The sequence below is a fragment of the Trachurus trachurus genome (assembly GCF_905171665.1).
Source record: "Trachurus trachurus genome assembly, chromosome: 5".
Classification (NCBI taxonomy): domain Eukaryota; kingdom Metazoa; phylum Chordata; class Actinopteri; order Carangiformes; family Carangidae; genus Trachurus; species Trachurus trachurus.
The window spans coordinates 19,340,479-19,368,469 of NC_139896.1; the positions used below are offsets into that span (position 1 = coordinate 19,340,479).

Here is a 27,991-nt window from a genome sequence, read left to right on the forward strand (position 1 = left end):
AACATGAAATATGCCTACCGCCTATATGATTATGAAAACTGATTTTAGAACATTTAAAGTATAGTTTTATAAAACAATGTTTCATAATCAGTTTGAATGAGTTTCTAAACTGCTGGTATCTTATTGACAGACACAACAACTATGACAATGCATAAAAGTTTTTTAAAAAACTGAGGAAACAACGTGAAGTGCAGCGTCTACAGAGCAGCATTTTCACTCTTTATGTCTTCTGTCCTTCTCTTTTCCCATTTCCCCCCAACACATTTTTTTCTGTTGACTCAACTTGCCCACATCATCAAATGTATCCAAGTGATACTGTGATACTGATGACTCCGACTGTGTCATCACCCTCAGGTGGTTGCAGGTAAATACTGCCCCCTACTGGTCTTTGGATCCCACTGCACAAACACTTTCAAATGCAAACCAACACTGCTGTCACTGACACAATCTAAGAGGAAAACAACAACAACAACAAAACATAACAGATTGTCATGGTGTTTTTTTTTTGTTTTTTTTTACTGCATTTGAAAAAAAAAAAAAAAAACGAGGTGTCTTTACCCTGAACTTTCTTTTTTACTTGCAGTATTCATATTAAACCACGAGGTGTCGCCAAAGTAGTTGAATGTGTCGCACTTTATCTTGTCCGACAGCACTGGCGGTGCTCCTTAAATATTGTCCCCCTCTCTACATCCTGTCCTTCCTATGGTTCCACAACACGCGTGAATCGCGTGGTGTGTGTGTGTCAACTCCACTCCGAAGTCATGGATGTTGAAAACAGCGGTGGAAACGTGTCGGTGTCTCTACGGAACCTGCTGAACTCCGTCCAGTGCGTCAGAGACCGCGTCAGAGGTAAATATGACGAGTAGACGTGTGACGCAACGCAGGTATATGACGCAGCTACACGCATGCTAGCTTGTCATGTTAGCATGAACTGAAGCCACTTTTTGTTTTAATGTCACTTAGACTCGGCTTTTTCGGTCTTTAATACCATAATCGTTTCTCTCCGTAGATGATTTTCATGTTGTGAGCTAAACTGCTAGTAACACAGCCGTCAAACTCACCTGTGAGGCCTCTCGGACAGGTGTCTGTCTGCATGCATGCAGCTGATCGAGCTAGTCTGACCTACTTCTATCAAAAACTCTTCCATTTAGTTAATGCTCAGGGTTTGTGGACATTGTTTCTGAGACGTGTGGGTTTAATCATATCGTCTTTGTGGGCGCTGGCGAGGATAAAACATCGGTCCCGCGCACAACAACATTTCAAAACATAGGCTAGTTGAGTTCAACTCAGACTGACACTCAGCTGAATCCACTCCTCTGAAATAACTTAATGACACAAACTGTTTATAAACTGTACATTTCAAGCGCTATGTATATGACCCTTTGTCAGAATATTATATCAACAAAATAAATATATGACTGTACCAGACCAAGTAATCAAGAGTAAATGTCTGTTATTGTGTAATGAGGCAAATACAAGACAAACCAATAAAATACAGTAATTGGTTCAAAAATCATGATATTGCCCAAGCAGACCTTATCTAATATACTCAGTTTTAATAAGGGGTAGCTATGGTATTATTAAACTTTACACTGTCTTATAGATTATACTCTTAACATCACCAAACTGGGTGGAGAACAACAACACACTAGATGAACAGCATGATGGCGCCAGTAGCTCAATAGCAACAACTCTTATCAGGTCTGTTCACAAATGAGGAAGTTGTTTTGGTGTTTCAGTTTTTAACATTAAATACGGTAAGAAGAAAAATATGAAGAAATATCAAGCAAAGTAAAGATAGAAAAATGTCACTAAGAAGTAACAGTAAAATTTGACTATACAGTATACTGCATATTGTATTGTGTGTATACAATACAACAATCGTGATTAATCAATCATAGATTTTTTCACCACCTCTACTACGCACACAAAGTAATTAATCAAAAGAATAATATTATAACATTAGTTGCAGCAAGCTTAACCACAATGCTATTAAAGTTTTTCTTTTAATGAGATCAAAGTTTAGTTTCTGAATATTAAATATAAGGCACTTTTCTAAAGCAATTTTTCATTTCCCACAGAAGGAGAATCCAATGAGTCAGCCGGTGCATTCAACCTCTCCAACTTCTGGGACACTCTGAGTTGAGTTTGGTTTGTCATGATGCAATATCTTGTTCCACATAAACACATAAATTCTCCATGAATTGAAATCTCCATGTGAACATGATGTACGTGTCTCTTATGTCCTCAGACCAGGCAGTGAAGGCTGTGTCTCAGGAAGCCACGAAATACAGTTTGGCCTTCTCCAAACCTCCGCTGCCATCAGGACAGGTCAGGTTATTGTAAATATTTACCACATAGAAGCAAACAGCTAATCTACACACACTGGATACACAATTTGTCTGCCTCTGATTCCTCTGTCCCTTTTGAAAATGTGATTCTGCTCTGTGTGGAGGCCTCAGCTAATAAGCATGAGAACATTCAAACTTGCCTTTTTTATCGGACTATCACTTCCTATTCAGATCTAACAGTGTGCCTAATGTTTATATAGTTGGAAGACTGGAAAGTGTTAAGAAAGCTGCTGGTTGACCCACTACTTGTATAATTATGACATCTTTGTTTCTCTCCTCCATTCTCTGCAGGATGTTGAAAAGCTGTCAGATTCCCTTCTGAAGAGTGTCCTCACCCTTTCCACAGTCTATTACTGGTTCCCTAAGAGCCAAGGTAAAAAAAAAAAACAACAACCTCACCTCAAGAATTGATCAGCTCTGATAATATTTTCAAAGATTAATTTTGATTCTATTTACTAATGATTCAGCTGCATCAGATAAAAAATACCGGTAATAGTTCAGAGCAGCCACGATCCATCCACCCTGTCAACTTAAATTTTCCAGATTTCTTGGTTATAAAACATTGCCAAAGGACTCATTTACATCTATAGTTTCATAAGCGCAGGTTTGTCAGCTCAGGTCTGAGTCAGCGTCTTAAGGTCAGCTTGTGTTTCTGTTGTCTTGTCTCAGGCATCAGTCTGCGGCGACATATTAGAGACGGCACAATCGAGGTACTGGAGGGAGTCGCTCAGCTGGTGGAGGTGATACTGAATTCACCGCAGCAGAGGTACACACACAATCATACAATCACACAGAGATACGGTCATAATCATTTATACATAGTTAATATAAAATATCTTAAGTTACAGATTATTATATGTATATTATCTATAGAGTTATAGAGTTTGTGTTCTGTTGTCATTATAACCTGAACACAAAACTTTTAGGCTAACAGTTTTAGATATCTGACTTCATGTTGACATTACACTGACATGATCACTTTCAGTATATCATATTGTGAGGACTGCTCCCTCTCTTTTCCTGGTTTTTCCTTTTCGTCCGACCTTCTAATGAATCCTCTCTTACCGCCCTTCTCCAGTCTGACCCAGGAACAGTTGACGTCGACAGGAAGTGTGTGGTCAGCCTGCGACCAGTTCGCCCAGTTGCCTCACGGTCAGTTGACTTCACTGCATCAAAAAGGAGAATAAATTCAAAGTTGTGGCTGGAGACAGATTCAGTGAAATCCCGGTCAGCGTCATCTCTTTGGTACAACTGCAGGTATCAGCTGTCACCCTGGCCCCGGCTCGCAAGTGGTGCTGTTGTACCGAGAGTCAGACCAAGTACTTCTGTTTGTGACATCTTGTTAGTTTAGGCTGTCGGCATGCATTAACGTATCTGAGAGTAAATGAGGACATTCGATCTTTACTCATACACCAAGTCCAAGTCAACATGTTGTAGAGCTGTAAGACAGGGAGTCTTTTTTTTTCCTTTATTAGATTTCATGTATCTAAAGATATTGTAACTAAACAGAATAGGGGCAAATCCATACACACAAATAGATAACAACATGACAATCAATATACAAATAACATAATAACATGATAAAATATAAATCCAGAAGCCAGATTAAAGGGATAGTTCAGTTTCAGAGTCCTCCGTGCCTTCTCTGAGTTACAGCGAGGCTCCGTGCAGCAGTGCATGTCCATATGACGGTTGCGAACGGACACCACTTTTCTTCATCCAAAAAGACACACCAGAAACCATCCAAATACCTCCACACAGCTCGTCTGTAATGTCCGCCTTGTATTGAAGCCCCAACATGAGAAATTGTTCCGAAAAAAATTAAATAAATCTATATTTCAAGCTTGTTTGTAGCAGAAGCTCCTCTTCCTGGTCCGTCCAAATCTTGCGCGATTTGCGCCGGCGTCAGTGCGATTACTGACAAGTGGTGTCCGTTCGCAACCGTCATATGGACATGCAGTGCTGCACGACATGAGGGTGAATAGATAATGAGTGAAATTTGAATTTTGGGTGAACTATCCCTTTAACAATGTTTAAGGACTTTAATCTAAGAATATAAAGCTGAGAACATGATAAACATCCATATTTTCTAGGGTTGGCAAAACAAAAAAAAAGGTTATTTCAAATCAGATTTGCAGTTCTGTTTTTGCTGCAAAAATCAATTCATAAATTCCAATTCATGAATTACAAAATATCATATAATCTAAAAAGTCCAAATGTATGTTTTATCTTTTTTTGGTTTATGTTTTTCCTGACTTACAAGGACATTGTGTAGGAATTACTCCCATCTAGCGGTGAGGTTGTATATCGCAACCAACTCAATTGTATTCTTTATGCTGCATTCACATGGCATCAGGCAAACGGCAGACTGACGACAGCCACTGCACGTAACGGGATAAACAAGTGGTCCATCGGCACAAGGCAAAACGATACCCACGTGACAATATGTTGTTATGGCGATGTCGTATCGTTTACCTCACTCAAGTTTTACCGGCCCTCTCTCACCGACTAAAATGACATCTGGTTTGTTTGCCGACTGCCATCTGCCTGACTCCACATGAATGCAGCATGAGTGTGACCCTCCATCCTTTGTTGCACTACAACGTGGTGATGGTTTTCAAACAGACACCACCTCGATCGTTTCTCCCAATGCCAACCGCTCCGGTCTCTCTGGTGAGTTTCTGTGGTTACCTACAGTCACGCTGCCACTGAACATAAAAGATGGCAGCCAGCACTGAGCTTACCAGCTCTATGTACATAATATGCATGGAAGATTCAAAGCCTACTAGAACACTTCAGTTTGTTGATGGGGGAAATTACTAATTAATAAAACACATACTTTAGAATGAAATAATCGATTTTTGTGGACAACAAGAGAAGTTACACAGTGGGGATTTAAAGCCCCTGTACGGAGCTTTTAACTGGATACGCAAAAGTCTCTGGTTTCTGCTGATGTGTCTCTGTTACCTACAACAACAGCAAATGAGCCCATCAGTGTGTGAAGATACGCTATTTCTAAGTAGTCTAATTCTATGCCTCTGGAAGGCATGGTCGGGTAAACATTGAAATTAAGGTGCATCGATTCGATTCCAAATGTCAATCATTTCTTGAGTAACATGCAAGGTAACATTTCACAATTATAGGCCGTTTGAGAGATCATTCATGCTTGTTTTCACACGCAACATCATATTCTTGCACATACACTGCTTTGAAGGCGGTATGAATTATCTCTAAAATGAAGTCCAGTATCTGCTTGTGTAATTTGTTAATTCTCAATGCTTTTAGAAACATAACCAGTCATGACATGTCTGTTACACTTACCGTAGCTGTGCTGCGTCATCAATTTTCATTAGAATTACGTCCCCCTATTATTTCACTTTTCTTTTTTTTTTACGTTTTGGGCTTGGGCAGCGTGAATGAGAGGGGTTAACATGCAGCTGGGGTTGCAAAATTCCGGGAATTTTCAAAGTTGGAAACTTTGGGGGAATTAACGGGAATATATGGGAATAAACAGGAATAAATCTGAAATTTACAAAATTGAAGGTTGGCCCTTAACAGGGAACGTATGGCAAACAAACACTGCATGTCTCCAAAACTTATCAGGCAGGTTTCCAGGATGCCAAGTAGCCTACTCATTTCAATAATGAGAACCGGTGTCGAAAAGGGGAAAAAAAGAAACAAAAAAAACAATCTCGGACTTCATGATTGATTACCATGGCAACGTACAAAGCTTCGAAGCGTCGATTTTTTGGGATCAGCCCTAGTTGAAATGTCATGTTTTTTAATTGTATTATTTTGCATGGATGTCTTCTTATGACAAAACTAAATATTTACATTTATGTTTGGATACAGTTTGTTTAAATTACCCCCAATTTCCAGTTAATTCCCATAAATTCCCAATATTTCCCATAAATTCTCATAATTCCCATGGAAAGTTTCTAATTTTGAATATTTCCAAAATTCCCCAGCTTAACTTCCCATGGAAAGTTTCTGGAAATTTACCAGAAATTTACTGGAAATTTTCCACCCCTCTACAACCCTACATGCAGCCTTATTGATGCACGCTCTACCAGGTGAACCACTGAGACACCCTCTGCTCTAGTGTCAGATAGTGTCAAGATATAGCCTACTATTTGTGTATTCAAAAACCAAAAGCCAACTCAGTATCTACTGTCAATCTACTCCCCAGTGGTCTAGTAACAACAGTGTCGATAGTGGCGTAGGACTTGGTGCCTTCTGTGTTGTGATACCATTAAGCCTTAAAACCTGCTATCAGGCCACAGAAGATTTATTCCTGTTTATTCTCAATTGACCTTCCCTGAATAAATAAAGGACAAATGAAATGAAATGAAAAAAAGAATGACCATGACCCGCTGTCACTGTTTGAGACGCTTGAGTAAATATGTCAACCTGCTGCTTCTAGACACCACAGAGTTTTGGCAAATGTTAAAACCTGACAAACACTTCCAGAGGAGACGCTGTCACTTTTGGGAACAATCTCCTCAGTTTTGTGAGCTCACAGTGCTAAGTCGTTGTTCGGTACCTGTGTCCGAAGTGAACTCTCGGTTTATCAGCCAGCTTCACTCTCTGACTTTTCGAAACTTCTACCCAGTCGGGGCTGATGAGACCCTGACTTGTGTCTGAGAACCTCTCCTCCACAGTACGCTCCTCCTTCACCACGGCCATCATTCAGGCGTTCTCTGCTGCCTCGATGCTGTGTCTGATGACCTGCCTTTTGTGGGCGGTCAGTAAGTCCTCCATCTGGTCCACCTGGTCCTTTGAGGGGACTGTGAGCTCCAGCATCACTACTTGTCTTGTTGTTTCTGACAGGATGAGCAGTCACTTGTAATAATGTGTGATGAATGTGGTGTCTTTTTCTGGAAAGGTCTATTCCTTTTTTTATTGGCAAATCTTTGTTGATCAATGTCTGTTTCACAGATAACAAAGCTGCAGTGCTGCTGGGTCTGTCTGCTCAGACTGGAGTGGTGAAAGACGCCATAGAGGAAATTGAACAGGTAAACACACACACACACACAGAATTCTCATATTAAGCCTGCGCCTTGTATTTATCTCCAAGCCTCTCTTTGAAACATACTCATAAACATGTTTTGGTAACTTTATCGAGTCATACCATAGATAGACATTGAGATTTTTGCTGTGCTATAGCCACCACTGTTGTTAGCTTTTGTTTGAGATAAAGAAATTACCATTGCATCCTTCACCTTAAAAGGCCTCATGATAGAATATCACTGTAGCATGAACTTTTTATAGGAATATTCTTGTCAAATATACCAAACTTTTTGTGAGTAGTGTATTCATTGACTTGGCACAAATGTTTGCTTGGGCTCAAGGATAAACTAAATAGATTTTGGTGGTGTGATTCCAATGTTTTGGTGGTTAGCTGGTGCTTCTCAACAAGAAACTTCTGGGTGGAGTTTGCAAATTCTCCCCTGTGTGTTTTTGAGTTATGTCCAGGCTCTCCAGATTCCTCCCAAAGTCCAAAAACATGCACACTAGGTTGATTGGAGAGTCCATATTGCCCATAGTGTGCAAATGTGAGTGTGAGTTGCTTGTCCTAATGTGTCGGTCCTGTGATAGACTGGCGACCTATCCAATGTGTACCCCACCCTCGACCTATGTCAGCAGGGATTAGCTCCACCCCCCCACAACCCTACATGGATATGTCGTATAGACAATGGATGGGTGGATGTTTAACAAAGATGAAATCATGATTTTTTTTTATTAAATGAGGGCATTATAGGAAGATATTGGTAAATGAATGAAGAACAGAATCTCTACCGTAGATCAAAACAAAACAAGTTCAGAAATGTCTTCATCTTGACCTTTTACAGTAGGTCTAATGTAATGCCGCCTAAAAAGTGACTTACGCTTTTCTCTACTCTATTGAACATTCACTGCAGCAACAGTTCGCAGTCCAACAGTAGAGGTCCAGAAGGTTGACTAATCAGAAGAGTGTTATTTGCAATTAAGTCACACCTACACCTTCAAATACCCATTACCAAACTCAACTGACTGAGTAATGACCTTTGATAACAAAAGAAATGGCATGCTCGACTCTTGAAACATTTATTAAACGCACAGCAGTGTCAGACGGACTGGCTTCAGCCCTTGGCTTTCCTCAGCGTTGGAAACTGAGGAAAGCCAAGGGCTGAAACGCATCCATCTGACACTGCTGTGCATTTAATAAATGTTTCAAGTTTCTATCGTGAGTGCTGACATTTCAGTTTTTTCTTGTAATGACCTTTGATCACAGAACCAGCTTTTTTGTTAATCCAGTCATCTGATTCTGATTTACAACCTTTTCATATTTGTAGGGTCACGTAGAGATAGAATAAACCAGGCCTTTATAATAAAGTCAGCAGCTAAGGTCCCAGACATTCACTGGGTTTTGTTACAATAACATTGTCTAATTTTGACTAAAGACTTTTGAATACAGCCCAAGCCATGTCTGGAAAAATTGCAAAAATGTATTTTCATAAATAAAGCACCACTCTGGCAATTTATAGAATAAACAGACATGGAATAAATGATGTATTCATTTCAAGGCCTTATCTGAGGACCATGACCCATTCAGCGACATCTTGGATGATGAGGAAGGAGACGAACCTCGAGGAAACCAGGACACATACTGGTCAGACAAGGACCGGTTGGTGATTGGTCCATGCCAGGGGATGATGAAGGCGTCGGCTGCATGCCTAAGAAAGCTGACATCAGCCGTCAAGGCCAATGGCGACATCACCACACCCCAGAACCTGTTCCAACTCGATGACCTGGCTGACATCACCAAGGAGATCAGCCCTGGGTAAGTGCGCACACGGAAACCAAAAAACAATTAGTTTAATCTTTCCAATATCTGTGTCCTTCATTTATAGTAAAAGGGTCAGTAAGTTGTTTTGTCTCCTGTGTGAAAAGAACTGTTGCTAGTTGATGAAAGTGTGATGCTGGTTGTTCTGATAGAAACTGGTTTTCAGCCTAAAGACGATGAACGATAAACATCAACTGCAGCTTTTAGTTTCTGTGATCAGTCTGGTGGGGTTTTATTGGAGCCTGTTGATTCAAATTGAAAATGTGAACTTGAACTTGTGATTGTAACAGCTGAGACATCCAGCTCGATGGATGGATGGATGGATGGCTTAGACAGCTTCTTTCAGACATGAAATTGTATGTGTCTTATCTCCGCAGGGTTGATGATCTGGCTCTCTGTCTGTACCCTCCCATGGACTACAGCGGAGTAGAGAGCAACGTAAGACACACAAATATTTTACTGGTGTACATCCAACTGAGCAGCATCCTAATGGCGTCACCAGCAACTACTTTTAATGGTGTTATCAATGTATACAACTCTTCTTTTTTTCGAGTCATGTTTAAACCTGGTGCTGGTTGTTTTCTAGTAGAGCAGCTCCATTATCTCATTATCAAATTGCTTAAAGGAACTTGGGGCAAGATAAAGAAATAAGACTTAATAGTGACACGACGGCCGTTGAGGCCTCACTGCAGCCAGAGCACTGGAGCGCGCTTCGTGATCGGTTCATTGTAAAATATTACTTTATTGATGTAATGTGGTGATTTCTGTACATACAGAGCCCTGAGGCAGCGCTGCTCTTCTGTCCACACATGATACGTTTCACTTTCATTCAAACAAATGTAACTGCCACAGTTGTTACATTTCATCAATTAGACATTTATCTCCTAAAAATAATTTAACCCGCCGGCAGTAAACCTCAAAAAACGGCCGTTCACTGTTTATACCGCAGAGGCATGCGCGGAGGTCTGCAGTAAAGTTGGTAAACTACAGCTGCAAACAGCATCATGTCATGCGACTAAGTAAATGTTTGTTTTAGTGTAACTTTAGTATATTTCTTTGACCCAGACACTAGTTGGGTTGTCTTCTTCCGTATCCAAGTCAAAGCCTTCCAGGACACGCATGCAGTGTCATCTGACATTGCATCCACAGGACTGTGCTGGAAATTCGGACCCAGAATTGCAGCGCATTATGCAGCACACAGCCTGTTCAAGGCAATGAAGAGATACGTGGGTGGGCTCATTCTTTTTGGTTTTGAACGCTTCATCACCCATTAGCATTAAAAAACTTAACATGCACGTGTATTCTTTCACAAATCCTGCCCCATGTTCCTTTAATAATTAAATGATTATGATCATTGTTGTATTAAGTTCCAATTTGTAATTAGGGTTAGGTGAAATAAACTCCTGTTCCACTTAACCTGTGCAAACCGGTGGATCAGGGTAGACCAGTTAATTTCTTTTGATGATTAAAGAGGGAAATTCTGCAATTGCAACATGATGCCAGTAACAAAGCAGAGGTGATAACAGACACACCAAGATGATGTCATCCCGTACGCAACAGATTGCAACACAAACCCTGAAGTCAACTTTTGGCAAATATCTTCAATAAAATCACTGAATGTGATTTTCAGTGATGAAAAGCCAGTGAAAAGTATGAACATTTAGCAAAAATGTTTTACAATGGACTGAAAAGCCAATCTTAAAAACCTAAGAAAAAAAACTAGAAGAACTGTACTAATAAAGTTCTATCACTTGATGAATATTATGTATTAGTTGATAAGCTAAGATCGCTGAAGGTGGCCTTTAACCATGCATGCGAAATAAGGATAAAAGTAAGTAATCATGTAAATAAAGGTGCATTTCTCTACAGGTTTCTAAACTGGCAGCGCTATTGAAGAAAGTTCTGGAGATCATCAGGTGAGAGGAGCTGAGAATTTATTATTGAGTTTGTATAAGAAGACATAAAACATACAGAACCGCAGGGACAGTTTCTACGGTGGTGGGTGATGAGCTGACCTGGATAAGAGATCAGTTTAGTTTCAGGGATCGGCTTTGAGAAATGTCAAATATCAAGTATCTTCAGGTTTATGACACATCGGGGTGGGATTATCTGTAAATCTGATCTGTATCTTTGAAATCATTCAGTAAATCTCAGTTTCTTTCTCTGTTTTTTTTACACCGTGCCTCCTTTTCCTCATCTCCACAGGTCCAGTCATGTGTGTGGGGAGTCAGAAGTGACCTGGGTTCAGTTTTTAGATGGAGCCATCGATCACAACCTGCAGAAAGCCAGAGACTTGATCCAGCAGGACAGCTAGTGTTTCTGCTGTGGTTGTTGTACATTTTAATAATTGGTGTGTGCGTGCGTGCGTGCGTGCGTGCGTGCGTGCGTGCGTGCGTGCGTGCGAGAGAGAAAGAGAGTGTGTGACTGACTGCAACAAAAACCAAGTGGTGTCGTCTTGACGTCAACTTTTCAGTCTATCAATAAACCATCTACACAACAGTCTGCTTTTGACCACATGTTACTGATTATGTGTAAAAATTAATAATGGTTTATTTACTGTTTTACAGCAAAACTAGTAGATGAATAGTAGAAATAATAAGTAATAATAACAAATAATGATTTAAAAATAATAATAATAATAATAGTAATGGCTGTACTTGCAGATATAGATAATTTTGCTCCAAAACAGAGAGACCTGCAGAATAAGGACAAAGAGAGAGGGTGAGCACAGATTAATGGGAAGAAAAATACAAATTGAACATGGACATGAATAGGGCGACAGTAAAAAATAAAAGTACCCACTTATGGCAAAAGTGGCCAGAGTTAAGTTAAACCTAGGTGAGCTATGTTTGCCCCAGCAGAGATTAAGAGTCCATACGTGATTGTGGAGGCAGGCTTACCTCCATCACCAAACAACTGATTAGCTGTGTCATTAGGGTGTGAACTGTCTAGTAGCATCATTGTGTCGCTGACGTTCAACAAGGCATGACACCTTGGTGTCTCAGAATAAGAATCCAAAATGTTAAACACTTATTTCCTTATGTTGAGTCACAATTAACGAGAACACCTGAACTGCTCACACGCACACACCTGTACACCCTCACAATCGTGATGCAAACATGGTGATTTTCTGTGACGTAATAGCTGGTGACAGTTATAGGTGCCTATCACTTGAGGCTAAAGTTAAATAGCCTACTAGCTACACATAAATGCTGCCCCATGCATCAAACTGGTCTTTGAATGAGAAATGCATGCAGTCCATTTTTAGAAACAACAGACAAATGGAACAGCACTTCCTCATTTATGAGATGTCGCACAGAAGAAAACACTGCCCATCCAGCCCATCTCTTATCCTATTCTTATCCTCAGCTTCCATTCAGAAGGTGAGCTAACAAGGTACAACATATCAAGGAAATGTGCCTCTGAGGAAAAATAAAGAACAGAAGGAAACCAAGCCTGTCCTCTGATGGATAAAGAAGCTGTGCTTGCCAGAGCTCCAGACCTGTGAGAGGACATGTAAAAGTCCTAGCCACAGTGGCCTGGGATCGGGTCTGGCTTGTGGCCCCTTACTGCATGTCGTCCTCTCTCCTCTGGTTTCCTGTCTCTAATACTGTGCTGTCACAATAAAGGCCACCAAAATCTAAAAACAAAAAACGTACAGAAAAAGAAGAAGACCATGAGTGGCCAGAGCAGCCCTGCCGAGCAAGCTGATATGTTTTTGGTGTTTCTGGAGTAAATACAGGTGAAAGCTTTCATTACACACCCATTAAAATCTCATAATTTCTCCAACAATGATCATGATTAATTGAACAGTAACACAATAATTAACAATAGAAACTATAGAATCAATCAGAGCATGGAAAACCATATCAATAGACTAGACTTTGGTCTACATTTTAAAGTTTAAATCAAGTCTCTAGGTGAAAGCATGTCAACCGATTCTGTGACTTATATCGCAAAAAAACATCCAGTTTTGTCAAGAAAGATAATAGCTGATCCTGATTGAGCTGCATGATCATAACTATAGAAGCCAGTGCCTTGAAGAGAACTCATGTTTTTGTTGGCCTTTGATAGTTGTGCACGAGTCATTGCAATGAATGATCATATTTTTAAAAGTGCAGCTGTAATAGTTCAACGTGTTAATTATGTATCAGGAAACTAATCCCTCTGCACACTCCCTGCTCAGTGCTTAACAACCAGCAGTTACATAAACACAAAAGAATGTTTCCTATAAGGAAAAGAAAAAAAAAATTGACATATGGATCACATAATGACTACTTTGCATAATAATTGCAACAATGTCTGACAGGTGACTGCAACATCAAAATACCCGTGTGTGTGTGCGTGCGTGCGTGCGTGTTTGCCTCGTGACGTACACATCGACGTACAATCCACCCAACTATTAGACACAAATTGCTTAATGAGCATTTGCCTATGAGCAGAGAAGGTCCCTGGATTGTTGCATAATCATTATTTCTGTAAGAAAAACGGCTCTCTACCTAACCCTAACCCTAACCCTGCAGAAGGAAATTAAGTAGCTGAGTCATATTTGTCACTGGTTGTCATCAGTGGGGTTAACTGAGACTGATCATAACTAACAACAAACAAGTTTTTATCTCAGTTGATACATTTCCCTATTCCCACTTGTTCACGTTACCTTAGATGCACCAGTTGGAGGTCTACGGTCTTTTCTAGACCTAATGAATAAATGTCATATGGCTTGGATATTATCATTCTGCTGTGTCCCATCGTAATATGTGAGAGTGACACATTCAATGAGAACAGTATATCAAAGTGTGTTATGACCACAATGTTTCATCAACAAGTTCAAAGAATAAAAACTAATCGCAGGTGAAGAACACACCTCCAAACTGTTGATCCACTTATGTGATTTGGCACCAAACTCTCTCGAAGAGATTGATCAATAAAGTTTTAAATATATACACTTTATCTATCAAGAATAAATCACATTGTCACAATCATTTATTAGAAGAGGTTAAAAAAATGTTTTATTTAAAATGTATGGGCAACCGTGTATTTACTGTATATAAGAGTTTATGTTGAAAAAAATCTTGAAATAACAGTGAACACAAGTCAGACAAGTTCCACCTGAATCTGGACGGGGGTGTGGAGCTGCTGAGGCTTTAAAAGGCATCAGTGATGTGTAACCTGTCAGTGTGAAGCTGAGAAGCTACCAGATAGTATTCTACTGTTTCTATATCTACAACTGCAGAGATGGCCCTATCTGGTGAGTACCCTCTTAAACTGTTGTGTTATCTTCATTGTCTTGTCCAGCTGTTTGTAGGATAATAATGATATATTGGTTTAATATATAGGCTAATAATGTTTGCATACAACTCAAAAATAAAGAATCAGAACCAGGTTTATTAAGATGTTGCCAAGCAATCAAGACAAAATAGAAAGAAAGGAAAGCAAGTTTGTTATGTTTGATTTCAATGATCAATACAGGTGAACATAAATGTGATTATGTTAATGATGTTGTTGTGTTGACCAAAGTGCTATGTGTTATATAGTACTCACATGTTTGAAAGAAAGCCTTGATTCATTAATTAATAGTACTTCACCCTGCTCATTGACGGCCTTACATGCAGACGTATTGACTCTCAGCCACTGAATCATGTTTTGATGAGAAAGTCTCTGTTCAGTTTTTCACCAGTGACCTCAGAGAAGTGAGGTTGTTTTCTCCTCTGATTCAGCATGACTAATGTCAACCTGATCTCCAACACCATTTATAGCCATTCAGTGAGCATGTTTCTGCATCACTCATCTGTGGAGCTGCTGCAGATGAGATGATCTCATAAATATTGACACTGTAACGATATGTTGGCCAAATTACACGTCTTCTGAGCCCTTCAATTTTTCATGATAATGAGTAGGCTATACATCCAGGACTGAACCTTTTCATCCTGTATTTTTTCTTTTCTGATTGACAAGTCTTGAGTCTCCCTCCTCTTATTTCTTCCTGTTGTTCATCTGTAATCCATTTTAATTCTGCAGTGTTAATCATGGAGTTAGTCTTTAATCTTTTAATCAGACTAAGACAGCAACAAAGTCAACAAGATAGTCTAAACTGTGATAACATGAGAGCTCATATCATTGTCTCCCCATAGTGATCAGCTTTAACATGAAATAACAAAATAGTAAAAGCTTGATTGTTTTAAAGATCATCATCATTTATTTAATCTTCTGAGAAACCCCTGATAGGGAACCCTTATTCACAATAATACAAACATCATCATACAGAAATCATACAGTTAAAAAGAAAGAAAAAATACATTTATAAAATACAATAATTTGAAAAGAAAAAGGTGCAGAGCGAAAGCAATAAATACGCAATACCAGAAGAACAACAAAAAATTTGAAATGGTGACAATTTCAGTCAATTAGCTCTGCAATACAACCGTAAAACTGTGTGAAGGGAACTACAGAGGTTAACTAAAAAACATTTTAGATGAATTTCAAAAATGTGAATGAATAGTTGCCATAGTTGTGAAGATCACTCATGTGTCACAGATTTGACAGGTGAGCCATGAGTGGGTGTATTGTATCCAAGAAAGTAAGGCTTAGAGATAAGGAGAAGAAGCCTTGGTACTCTTAAAAAAAAACAAAAAGAACCTGGTTTGCTGGCTTCATATTTTTACGAGTATACAATGTGTGTGTGTCTTGTACTTGTAATGGATTTGAAGGCAGAGTGATATAATGCATCGAGTGTTTTTAGAGTTGTACTGGCTGCCCATCCATATATAAAATCTCCATAATCCAAAACTGAAAGTACTGGATGAAGATCATTTCAATTTAAAGATTTTAATACTTTTTGAATATAATTCAAATCTTTTTCACCAAATTGTTGTTCTGCTTTTCAAATGATTTGTCAGCATCCCAAATGCAATACTTGATTGCAGGACTAGTGGTTCCCACAAGTTAGGAACCATTGAGTTGACAGTTGTTTTACAAAACTGCACTATCGGTGGTGTCTGTTTTTCCTATATCAGTTAAAAGGGCTGGCATGAATGAGGAATGAATTTGAATGTATTTTTGGGCGTATCCTCACATGGTGAATTTAACTAGCCCTGCTTCAGACCAGTGACGGATACATTTTGTGTCAGATTAAAGAGTAATATATCCCATATATTTAATTGCAGCCCAAACTGGTTTCATTAGCTCTGTGATTGTGTTTCTGAGTGGAGGACTGATCTGATCCACAGAACGTGAAGTGTTGATACATGTTCTGTCATTGCCCCATTGACACAGATTTATTCTCCACATCAGTCACATTCATGTCTGCATTTATTTTCTTTGCCGCACCCTCCTGAGTTTCTGCCAGCATTACTAGATGACACAGTCACATTTTCATTTTACACACCTTAGTCTCCATTAGTTTTTACTATGGTTGACACCCTCAGCTCAGCTTCCCAGGCCTGGCCCAGCACCAGGGCAGTGTCAGACTTTCATTCATGCAATTATCTGTTAAAGAGACATCAAATGTGACCTTTAGAGACTTGAGTTCACATTGCAAACATCTCACCCATGTTTACATACTTGTGTAGATCAGATGGTGGACAAAACTGAACATATAACCTGTTTTAATTCAGTTCATCGCAGTCATTGATGTAATTGTGTTTGTTTGTTTTTCCCTTCCCCACTTCAGTCCTGAAGATCCTGGACCTCCAGAGTAAAACCAACAACACTGAGCATCGCACCAGTGAAATCTCAGTGGATGAGCTGATCGTGAGACGAGGCCAGCCCTTCACCGTGACCCTTCACCTGACCGAGGCTTTCAATCCTGACCTGCACCACATAACAATCACTGTAGAGACTGGTCAGTCAATTTAAATCTTTCTGTTTGAATATTTTTCACTACAATGAGGTTTATGCCTACAAGGGCTACAGTATATTCACAATATTCACAATCATCATGATATATCAAGATATATAGGAAGATTTGATCATAAAGTAAAATGAAATGGAATACTTTAACAGATGGATAAAGGCTGCTGTCCCTCTCTAAAGGTGAATTTCCATCTGAGGAGCGGGGGACAATGTCCCGCTTCGGTATCCCAGACTTTGTGCGGCGTCCCCCATCAGCGAAGGCCGTGTGGAAGGCGGAGCTTCAAAGGAGCTTCTCACAGACAGCCATGGTTCTGACCATCACACCCCCTGCTGACGCCCCCATAGGAGAGTACAAGCTGTCTTTGAAACACAGGCAGGAGGAGTTGTTGGTGAAGATGACGGTGCTCTTCAACCCCTGGTGTCCTGGTATGTGTATAATTGGAACAGTCTTTCTGTTAGTTTGATGCCTCATGCATTCATCTTAATTACTGGTGAACTTTATTGTCTCCCCCTGAATCTCTCCTGCATGCAGATGACTGGGTGTTTCTGCCTGATGAGACGGAACGAGCAGAGTATGTGATGAACGAACAGGGAATCATCTTCAGAGGAAGTGGAAATTACATCACTCCTTTGGCCTGGGACTATGCACAGGTGCGCGGGCCCGCAACCACACACACACATACTGTGGATAAGTGGCATCTGTCCATCTTCTTTTCCACCAATTAGGCTACTACAGCTAATCACATGAGTTTGCTTTCAAAAAGGCCTTTAAGATATTTATCTTAATTATTCAATATTTAGTTGTTAATCACCCAGTTTTTATGTTGTTTGCCCAACTGTTGTTATTCCATTAGGCTACTTTCATGTAAGCAATTCAGACAATCATGGTCAAAAACCAGACTGAACGGGAATGTCTTGAGTTTACTATCCTCGGGTCTTCAAAGGGGCTAGCCTACTCACAGACATGCACCACAGGAATAAAAAAGAGACCTGGGTTTAGTTACTAAAAGGCCATGTCAGGAGACCTGAGGGTTCTTGAGGGTTCACAGGAAAGCAAACCTGTTGAATAGGACCAAGAACTGTGCAGCAGCCTGCCTGCATACAGGACATTAAATTTCAACCGCCTAACTGTCAGTGGTTCAGTGTCACCGTGCTGCCATTAATAAGTAGCTCTGGTTTTTCCTCATCCAGTTTGAGCCCGACATGGTGAAGATTTGTTTGAAGTTACTGGACGTCAATCGCAAGCACCTGCTGGACCCAGCTGACGACGTGTCCGCTCGCTGTAACCCCATCTACGTTGGTCGTGTGATCAGCGCCATGGTAGGACAGGACCTCATGGTCTTTAACAGTCTTTGGTAACTTTTTGATGGTTGTGTACCAAAATCCAGCACTGATGTCTCACAATTTAGAACTGTCCTAAGAGTCATCAACAAATTTCACTGTTCAGTCACAGGTCAAATACATTGGGAGTTAGTGAAAACACTGGATGTTTTTTTTATCCACACTAGCAACATCGCTCTCAGGGTGATGTGGGTAAATTGATTTGTCCTTGTTTTCTTTCAGATCAACAGTCAAGACGACTCAGGTGTCGTGACGGGGAACTGGGGGAGCTCGTTTGAAGGCGGTTTTGCACCCTCTCACTGGAACGGAAGCCACGCCATCCTCCAACGGTGGTATAACACTTACTGCCGCCCGGTCAAGTATGGGCAATGCTGGGTGTTCGCTGGAGTGATGTGTTCAGGTAAGAGTGAATTGTTTGATTTATTCTTGTTTTCTGGCAGATGGTGCAGTGTCACAGTAGCACTGTCGCCTCTCTGATAGATAGATAGATAGATAGATAGATAGATAGATAGATAGATAGATAGATAGATAGATAGATAGATAGATAGATAGATAGATAGATAGATAGATAGATAGATAGATAGATAGATAGATAGATAGATAGATAGATAGATAGATAGATAGATAGATAGATAGATAGATAGATAGAGTTCATCCAAAGTGGGAGAGTGCAGCCAATGATTTTTTGAGCAGTAGTTATGACTCGCTGAAGCGCCACCTTCTCTTCTACTGTGCTGCAGTCTGCCAGGGTGTAGCTACCCCACCCTCAGCCTACATCATCTGGGATTGGCTCCAGCCTTCCCATGAACCTGTATGGATAAGACCTATAGACAATGGATGGATGACTAGTGAATGAGTGCCCTTTTTTTAACACCCTGCGAAAAGCATGACTAATGCATATCTGCCAATTTCAGACCGGAACAGTTACAATTTTAAATAAGGTGTCTTAAAATGAGGTGGCTCATACACATCACAGCATTACGATAGCAATATGCCAAGGGTGTATCACACCTGGCTTTAAAGGAAATGGGTGCTGTGGTTGATTTATTGAAAGTTACACCCAAAACACTCCCTTAAGTGATTAAGTTTAACCGTTTTGAAACATGAACCTGTCACAGTGACTGTTTATTGTTGTGTTTTATGTTTATACTGATTATTGTTATTATTATTTATTTTTAGATATTTATAACCTGTTTTATCGTATGTGTGTGTGACTGATTCTCTGTGAGCAGTTGACCACACCTGAATTTCCTTCGGGATTAATAAAGTAAATCTATCTATCTATCTATCTATTTTTCTGTTGACCATGACCCCAGTGCACTTGTGTCATTGTGTCACTTCAGACTGCATGTGCACTCTGGATCATTAAAATAAAGCCCATTTGGAGGGACAGTAATTAGTAATCACATCACAAAGGTATTGAAAAGATAATATTACACACATTATCTGGTATTGCAGCTCCAGTAAAATGCTTTGCACTTGTTTATAAAGTGATTTTTGTGAACCCTGCGGTTTGCTTGATTATAGCATGACAATTATAATACATGTCATGTAATACAAGTCTATTAAAAACAGCCTGACAGAGTTACAGCTCATTAAATGGCATGTTTGTTCTGAGACATCGTTTATTGACGGTTCATTCAGAAATGTGTTGACTGATCATCCATTTATTGGCAGTGAGGCATTATTTTGAGTTGGACAAACTGGTTGGGTTTTCAGGATGACTTCGACAAACATTGTATTCTGTAATCATATGAATAATAGCAGAGGCCATGCAAACAACTTAATAGCATAAAGAAAAAATAATGGGTCCAAGTATGGATCCCTGAGAAACCCTATGTACCAGGGTGGGTGGTGAAACATGGTTACCAATAGAAACAAAAGATACTGAGTGGGAGCGCACAACCAGCGTTGGAGAGGTGCTGACAGCAGGAACAAAAATAGTGAAAAGAACAAAATGTACAAAAAACAATATTTAATATAAAGTAGAGAAAATGAACTGACATTTCGACCAGGAGATCTTCTCCTAATAGATACAAAACATTTCAATTTGAATGAATGAATTTATTTATTTAAAACAGGGACAATGCACAAAAAACATTAATCTTGTAAAACAAGAAGAGATGCTTTGAGCCAGGTTATAGCAACAATTGCTAATTTCCGCCTGTAGTCCCTACATTTAAGATGAACATCACATAATATATGTTGTGAGACTTGCCTTAAAAACAGTAAGAACTCACCACTCTAAATACTCTTCAATCTGTGTGTCTGGGTGCAGTGATGCGTCTGCTGGGTATCCCCTGCCGTGTTATCAGCAACTTCCAATCGGCCCACGACAACAACGAGAACCTGCTTATCGACGTATACCATGCTGACTATGGAGTCACAGAGAAGCCTTCCAGGGACAGTATCTGGTAAGACACTACACACACGCACACACCATTTTCCCTTGTGAAACATCTCATTTAAACATATTGAATATCTGATTCTGCTTATTATCAGTCAGTGCCAAGTGTTACTGTCTTCACACTTAAAACAAGTAAATAATTATTTTCCTGGCATTAAAACACACATTGATATGTCAGATCAAAGGTGTGGTGTGATGACAGTCAAGGTCATAAATCATGTCAGCATGCCTCCAGCGTTTTAGTTCATCACCTTCAGCATAGCTTGGGTGCAGCGCAGTCTCCAGATGCTTTAGATAATTTCTGCTACAATGTCAAGTGTTCCTGAACGACAGAAGCCTGCAGCCATCATCATGAACAGGTTTTTCTCCACCAGAGAAAGAAATCTCCATTCATCGACTAGATTTCTTCTGAGGACTTCCTGACCATTTAGTGTTGGTGAACTTGTCAGTGTATTGCTGCTTTTTAAGAATGTACCAAATACACCAGAGCCATGTGTTATTACTGTATATTAAATACACTGCATATAGCACTGCATATGTTTGCTTTCAAATTAAAGTTGTGCACAGACATTTCACAAATTCGTAGACAGGTGCACCGGCAGGTTTTCATAATTATTCATAAAAAATAACATCAAAATAAAGTAATTTCGTTTTATTCTGTTAACAGTTTTTGTTAGTTTTTAACAGGTACATTTTACCCTATCATTACTGTCACAGCTGGTTTTATTGCACTGGTGTGTTCAGAGTTTTACAAGGCACAGACAGAGAAACAATGAATCTCGAGGCTAAAGGACTGACACGCTGTAAAAGTGATCCATTTTGTAGGAGGCATCTCAACAAACAAACAAAATTATTGTATTATTGTCCTTTATCATTTTAGTTGTGTCTGCATCTGTGCTCTATTTAAAGATATTGGCGTTCTTCAGAATCGGTTCTGTAGTGTTTAACTCAGACTGTGAATGTTGTTCTGTGTTGTAGGAACTACCATGTGTGGGTGGAGGGATGGATGAGACGTCCAGACCTGTCAGCTGAAGGGAAATACGATGGGTGGCAAGTTCTGGATCCGACCCCTCAGGAGACGAGCGACGGTAAGGATTGAGGGTCTCACCTGAGGAGCATGATTATCACACACTGACCTCTGATCAGCAATTTCAGTGTCAGACCAGCAGGGATTTTGGAAAATATCTCTATCTCTGCTCTAAACAGCTTCTGATCTTCAACTCCTTTTTATTCCTCTGTGACAGGGACAGTCAGAACAGGAGCCATATTGTTTTCTGGTTTTCTGTACATAAGCCTCAAACATACACAATATCTCAGTAACATTTGAAGATTTTGCACAAATGTTCACTCGGACTCAGGGACGAGATGGTATGGTAGAGTTTGGTATTCAAAGGGCAAGGTCATGGTCATGACTTCACAAATCATGGTCATGATTTCAACACTATATGTTATTATGGAGGAGGCATGTCACTATGAGGAGGGAATTTGAGTTTCAGATTATTTAAAATGCATTTGTACTGTGGAGTCTGAGAATGAACCATCTACTGAACATGAACTTATTGTAGACAGCGATGCCAAAAAATGTTTATCAGATGAGAGATTTAGTTTTGGTTTGGAGTGGTTTTAAACATGGGTGCAGATCCCGGGGGGGACGGGGGGGACATGTCCCCCCCAATTTTTGAAAAACATGAATTGTCCCCCCCAATAACAATACCCCAAACTATTCAAAATTTAACAAATGTATTTTCAGACTTCACATTCTTCACATCTAAAAAGAAATGATTAAAATGGTGGAACAAATAATGTTTGACAAAAATATTTCTGACTCCACATCCCATCTCTGGTCTCCTCCACTACGATGCAAATGAACAGTTTCTTACACAGACGCTGATGACATCAGCAGGCTTTAAAAAAACGACCCCCTCAATCTTAGGGCTTAATATTTGATTTTCATCCATATCAATGAATCATGTATAAAGTTCCATACACTGGGAGAAAATGAAGATGGTGAGAAGAATTGGGGATCTGGGAGGGTCGGTGGGAGGCGAAAGATAAGAACGTGAGTAGACATTACATGTCCGAGACCCTTAAAATTATAATTTACTAATATAACAGCAGTGATATGTGCTGTTGGCTGTTTAGGACTGTGCAGTACGTTTTGAATGATATGCCGAGACTCTGCAGAGTTGTGATTTATGGCGGCATGGTATGAGCTGCATATGGGCAAAAAAAACAACAAAAAAAACACTTTTGTGTCCCCCCCAATCCTGGCATCGGATCTGCACCCCTGGTTTTAAACATGTCAAATTTGGTGAAAACTCAACAGGAAAGTTCATCCTCTGGGGAGCAATAGGCTTACTGAACTTCCCTGACAATATAGACATGTTCCGATATCAACCTCATGGTACAACTGGCAGAAGGGTTCATCCTCTAGGAACATGAGTATCTTGTTATTATGGAAATGTTGAATCTTCAACAAAACCACAGTAAAAAAAAAAAAAGGAAGAACAAAAGAGAAAAAAAGAAAAGAAATTAGGTCACAGGTTTCCTCATTACAAGAATACAAAAGAAAAGTGTATCAGTGCAGCAGGTTTCTGCAACACTCTGTGTAAACCGATGTTGTTCTGTTGCATAGCTAACATGTGGTGTTTGACCCTGTGCAGGTGTTTACTGCTGCGGTCCAGCCCCCGTCGATGCCATCCTGAAAGGAGACACCGACCTCAAATATGACATCCCGTTCGTTTTCGCTGAGGTCAATGCTGACTGTGTGGACTGGCTGGTCAGTGAGCACATAAAACCATCACACAGTGGGACAGCCACAGTAAAAAGTCAGCTGTATGCTACAGCTGGTTAAACATCATTGTGTTCCCTGTTTTGTCTCATCACGTTGTCTCCTGTGGTCTCCAGATTAGAGCTAATGGCTCAAAGGTGAAAATCTACTCTGACACAAAGAGAGTGGGCCAGAATACCTCCACCAAGGCTTTGAACTCCAACAAGAGGCAGGACATCACCCACCTCTACAAGCACAAAGAGGGTAGGTCCATCACTTACACACGCCCTAGCTGATCGGCCCTGAAGCTACACCCGCATGATGATGTTTTTATATCAAAATGTTTTCAAATTTAAAAAATCCCCATCCAGACTCTAACACCTGAAAACACAATGTACCAGTTGGGGTACACAGGAGGCAGCAAATACCACATGTGAAAATCCAGATGGTAGTAAACTCCTCTAGTGCCTCTTCTGGTTGACTTAAAACAAGTTCACGTCATTTACAGGTACAAAGAAGGAGAGGACCGTCTTTGGCAACGCTGTGGATAATCTTCACAATGGAAGCAACGGTGTGGATGAGAGTGGGGAATCCACTGATGAAGAAATCCTCCCAGTGCCGCCAGTGATCATGAGGTTTGAGGAGGTATGTCCCCAGAGCTTCCCTTTACAACAATGGATCATGCGTTTCATTGCTTTTATTATTAAATCATTTGGGGGCAGCAACTTGTGCTACAAAACATACATCAGGTGCTACTTGTTAACTTAATTGCCACATTGAGAAAATGAGTCTCACATCTTTTGGTTTAGAGAGCTGCAGATCATTGAACTTTTACTACGGTTAGCCTAAGAACATGACACAGCATCAGACAAACATCCAGCTCAGTAATATTAGCCAAAACCATGGATGTAGCAGGTTGTAATTGAATGAATGAATGAAGTGTGTATTTTTGAACAATTTCATTCAGTGACTAATGTTGAGCAAATGAAGCCACAGCTAATAATAATATAAAAAAAAACATACAGAGGAGAAGCAGCAGAGGAAGAGGTCAAGAGCTTAGCTAACAGGCTGGGCTATGAAAACATAAGCTAGCTTTTTTGTCCAGCAGCTCTGGTGAAGCAGCACAGGTTAAAGTGTTGAACTGACTGTTTCTGTGTAAACCAACGCATCACAGATACAGACTGTCAGGAGAGAGAAGGATGAATGAAGGGATGTTTTCTGTCCCTTTACCTTTACTAATTAACCATGCAAATCACTGTGCAGTAGGACCTACCAAAAACTACCAGACAATTTTATGGTGGAATGTTTTCTCGCATGTAATGCGAGAAAACATGTTTGTATAGCCTATGATGATTTGGTGTTAGCTATATACTGTAGATAAAAATTGAATTGAACTGAATTGAACCAGCTCATATCATTGTATGTAAGATATCATAGGTCACCCCTCCAACCATGTCTTCTGTGATGTTGCAGGTGTCCACGCCGGTGAACGGTAAGGACGTGAGCATGAAACTGGTGCTGACCAGTAAGAGCCTTGACGCCAGGCCACTGTCCATCAACATCAGTGTCCAGGCCATGAAGTACAACGGCAGACCAGCCGTCAATATCCTGAAAGAGGTGAAAGAAGAGACGCTCCTGCCTGGGAAACGTGAGTCTGCCTCAGGCTGAACAAATGCCACAAGTTTTTAAACCCTGTTATCATCAAAACAGGGTGAACCCTTTTTTAAACCTCTTCTCTCATTCCTTCTCCTCCTCCTCCTCCTCCTCCTCCTCCTCCTCCTACAGCTCTGGTCATCCCAGTCCTGGTCCCATACTCGGTCTACCACAGGCACATGCTGCTGCGTGACAGCATGAAGATCTCAGCTATGGTCACAGACAAAAACAACCCGGACAACACATACCTTGCAGAGGACGACGTCGTGCTGCTGGACCCTCCCATTTCCCTCACCGTCAGTAGAAATAATCAGTTGTTAGATACTCACCTGTCACCTGATGTGCATTAATATTTCTATTGTATGTTTGAAACTGTATATTTTAAAGGTGATGTATCTGTTGGTTACACATGAAGTCTTTGTGTTGACAGTCATGGGACGAGAGAGAACATTGTTGCATTGATGGGTAATGTAGTTTTCTGCAGGTTGATTGTGTTAAACTGTGTGTGTTACTGTTCCAGATGGCCAGTCAGATCAGAGTGAACCAGGAGGCAGTCGCAGAAGTGGTTTTCAGGAACCCGGTTGATGAGACACTGACGGGCTGCACAGCGACTCTGACTGGAAGTGGACTGATAAGAGAGGACCCTCAATTCAGGTGTGTGTGTGTGTATTGGCCTACAGAAATTTCATATATTGAAATTCCATTCATGATACATCTGCATATGGGTAACTGCTTGGTAGGCTAAAGATAAAGGGGAAAATATGGATCATTTACAACTGTGTGCAAAGATTGAGATTATTTCTCATTTATTTTGTTTTGTTTTTTAGTTCTTTTTATTTCTAGTGAACATTTGAAATTTTAAAAAATGTTTGGAATTCTTACATTAGCAATGCTGTTGGACTTTTTATTACATAATAGTGATAAACAGAGATTGAGAAACCCCTAGGCAGTTTTTTTTTTATTGAGGCCTCAACAGTTTAAAATCTGTACTGCTGCCACCAGCAGAAAAAATCTTGATAAAAGAATCAAATCAAATTAAATTAAAATGTGTTAAATATAAATTTCTGTCTGGTTTCTGTTATGCACACAATAATAGCAATGGCATAGTGGCTTAATTTATAGAGCAATTTTCACTAAAGGGATGTAGCTGTGCTTTACCAAATAACAAATAAAAGGACGATGAAAAAAGACAATAGAAAGACAGTACAATTCATAATACACTATGTGAATGAAAACAGAAAATAAAAACAGAAAGCAGAAATAGTAAAAAAAATCTGAATGAATTCACATATGTACAGGTTAGGGTTAGAGGTTATCAGGTTGTATCAAAGTACCAAGGTATGAAGTTTTTACTTAGTGAATCCGATTTGTAAAGTGAACCTGTTTCATGTGACAATCAAAACAAAGGTTACCAGCAGTGATGTCTCTGTTTGCCGTACAGCATCAGTGAAACAATATTTGGACTTGATTTATAATTTGATGTCCCTCTCCCAGAGGGTTCATCACACCCATCCTAAAGCTGTTCAGACAATTATAAGACCATGATGATAACTGTGGCATTTGACTTTGAAAGTCGATGTTGCAAATGTGGAGTCTCTGATAACCCTCTGTGTCTGTGCCGTCCACAGGCTTCCAAATCTGCGCAAAAACCAACAATTACGTGTTAAGTTCAGCTTTGTTCCCTACAAGACCGGAGTGAGGACTATGGTGGTGGACTTCGACTGCTCCGCCTTCAGCAACATCAAAGCCAGCTGCCCCGTCCTTGTCCTGCCCTGAGTCTTCAGGACCACTGAACAAGAGTCATCAGCTTTACTCAGAGGCAAAAAATATAATTTATCTTTTGTTTATGTATGTTAAAAAAGAAAAAAAACCCACTTAAACTGCAAATTATGACTTTACTTTGACTTAATTTAGAGAGACCATTATTTTTTTTGTTATCAATCTATGTTTTGCAATGTTAAGACACTATTAGCTGAGCAACACGTTGCTATTACTGTTGTTGTACTCGAGAAAGGTCTCATCCTAATGGGATAAGAAATTAACCTGAATCATAGGAAGTGGCTGTGCTGTTGTTGCATCCTACATCCATTACACTGTGACATAGTGTTACCACTGTAATCTGCCTGTAGCACCAGACTCTTCCCTAAATTTCCTCAGGTGTTTTAATGTGAACTCTTTGTGACACTCAAAACAAAAACATCTGTCAAATCTCTAGAGTAACAGACTCAGCTGGCAGGTTTCCAGTTATGTATGTAGCTCCACAGTGGAGTGGTACAAGTAGTTTCCTGTTGAAAGATTAAGTTAGCTGGTGTTATGGTGCCTCCACATGGTTAAAAAAAAAAGGACTACATGATGTGTCCTGTAGTGTAGGCTACATTGATTTCTGCTTTTAATTAATCTCTTGTTGAGGTATTGATGAAATATTTATTGAAAATCCTGTTTTATCTCTGTCTCTATTGGTAATGATGTGATTAATCTCAAGAAAAGGCCATGTCTATGGTGGAATATTAAAGGGATAATATGTCAAAGGGACTTTTTCATTTTTTATGCATGTTTTGTAAAATATGAGACACCACACCTTTACCCGGAAAGTGCATCAATAAACCTTTGACTGTTCAAGGACGAGAAATGAGTCTTTCACCTCTCATGTCCACATGAAGATTTATTTCATGGGGTCACAAACCAGAAAAGCAGGAAACCTTTCATTTCCAATGTGAGTAGGCTAATGACATATATGACAAATAATTTATTTATAATGTACTGGGGCCTACTTTATTTATTTCGGGCATGTC

General features: G+C 39.9%; 2 protein-coding genes across 2 annotated transcripts; both read left to right on the plus strand.

The window, feature by feature from the left end:
- Window positions 1-688: 688 nt before the first annotated feature.
- On the plus strand, window positions 689-11,676 carry ccndbp1 (cyclin D-type binding-protein 1). The gene is made up of 11 exons (XM_083971110.1): window positions 689-849; window positions 2,082-2,141; window positions 2,252-2,331; window positions 2,643-2,724; window positions 3,021-3,117; window positions 3,430-3,503; window positions 7,290-7,366; window positions 8,918-9,174; window positions 9,555-9,615; window positions 11,047-11,093; window positions 11,383-11,676. The coding sequence occupies exons 1-11, from the start codon at window positions 762-764 to the stop codon at window positions 11,489-11,491; spliced, it is 1,032 nt and encodes a 343-aa protein (XP_083827236.1). The 5' UTR covers window positions 689-761; the 3' UTR covers window positions 11,492-11,676.
- A 2,736-nt stretch (window positions 11,677-14,412) lies between these two features.
- On the plus strand, window positions 14,413-26,975 carry tgm8 (transglutaminase 8; the record flags this gene model as incomplete). Its single annotated transcript, XM_083971292.1, has 15 exons — window positions 14,413-14,425; window positions 16,847-17,017; window positions 17,209-17,454; window positions 17,561-17,679; window positions 18,220-18,348; window positions 18,592-18,769; window positions 20,648-20,783; window positions 21,755-21,864; window positions 23,440-23,555; window positions 23,684-23,810; window positions 24,055-24,191; window positions 25,020-25,194; window positions 25,332-25,495; window positions 25,720-25,853; window positions 26,828-26,975. The coding sequence occupies 15 exons, from the start codon at window positions 14,413-14,415 to the stop codon at window positions 26,973-26,975; spliced, it is 2,103 nt and encodes a 700-aa protein (XP_083827418.1).
- Window positions 26,976-27,991: the final 1,016 nt, after the last annotated feature.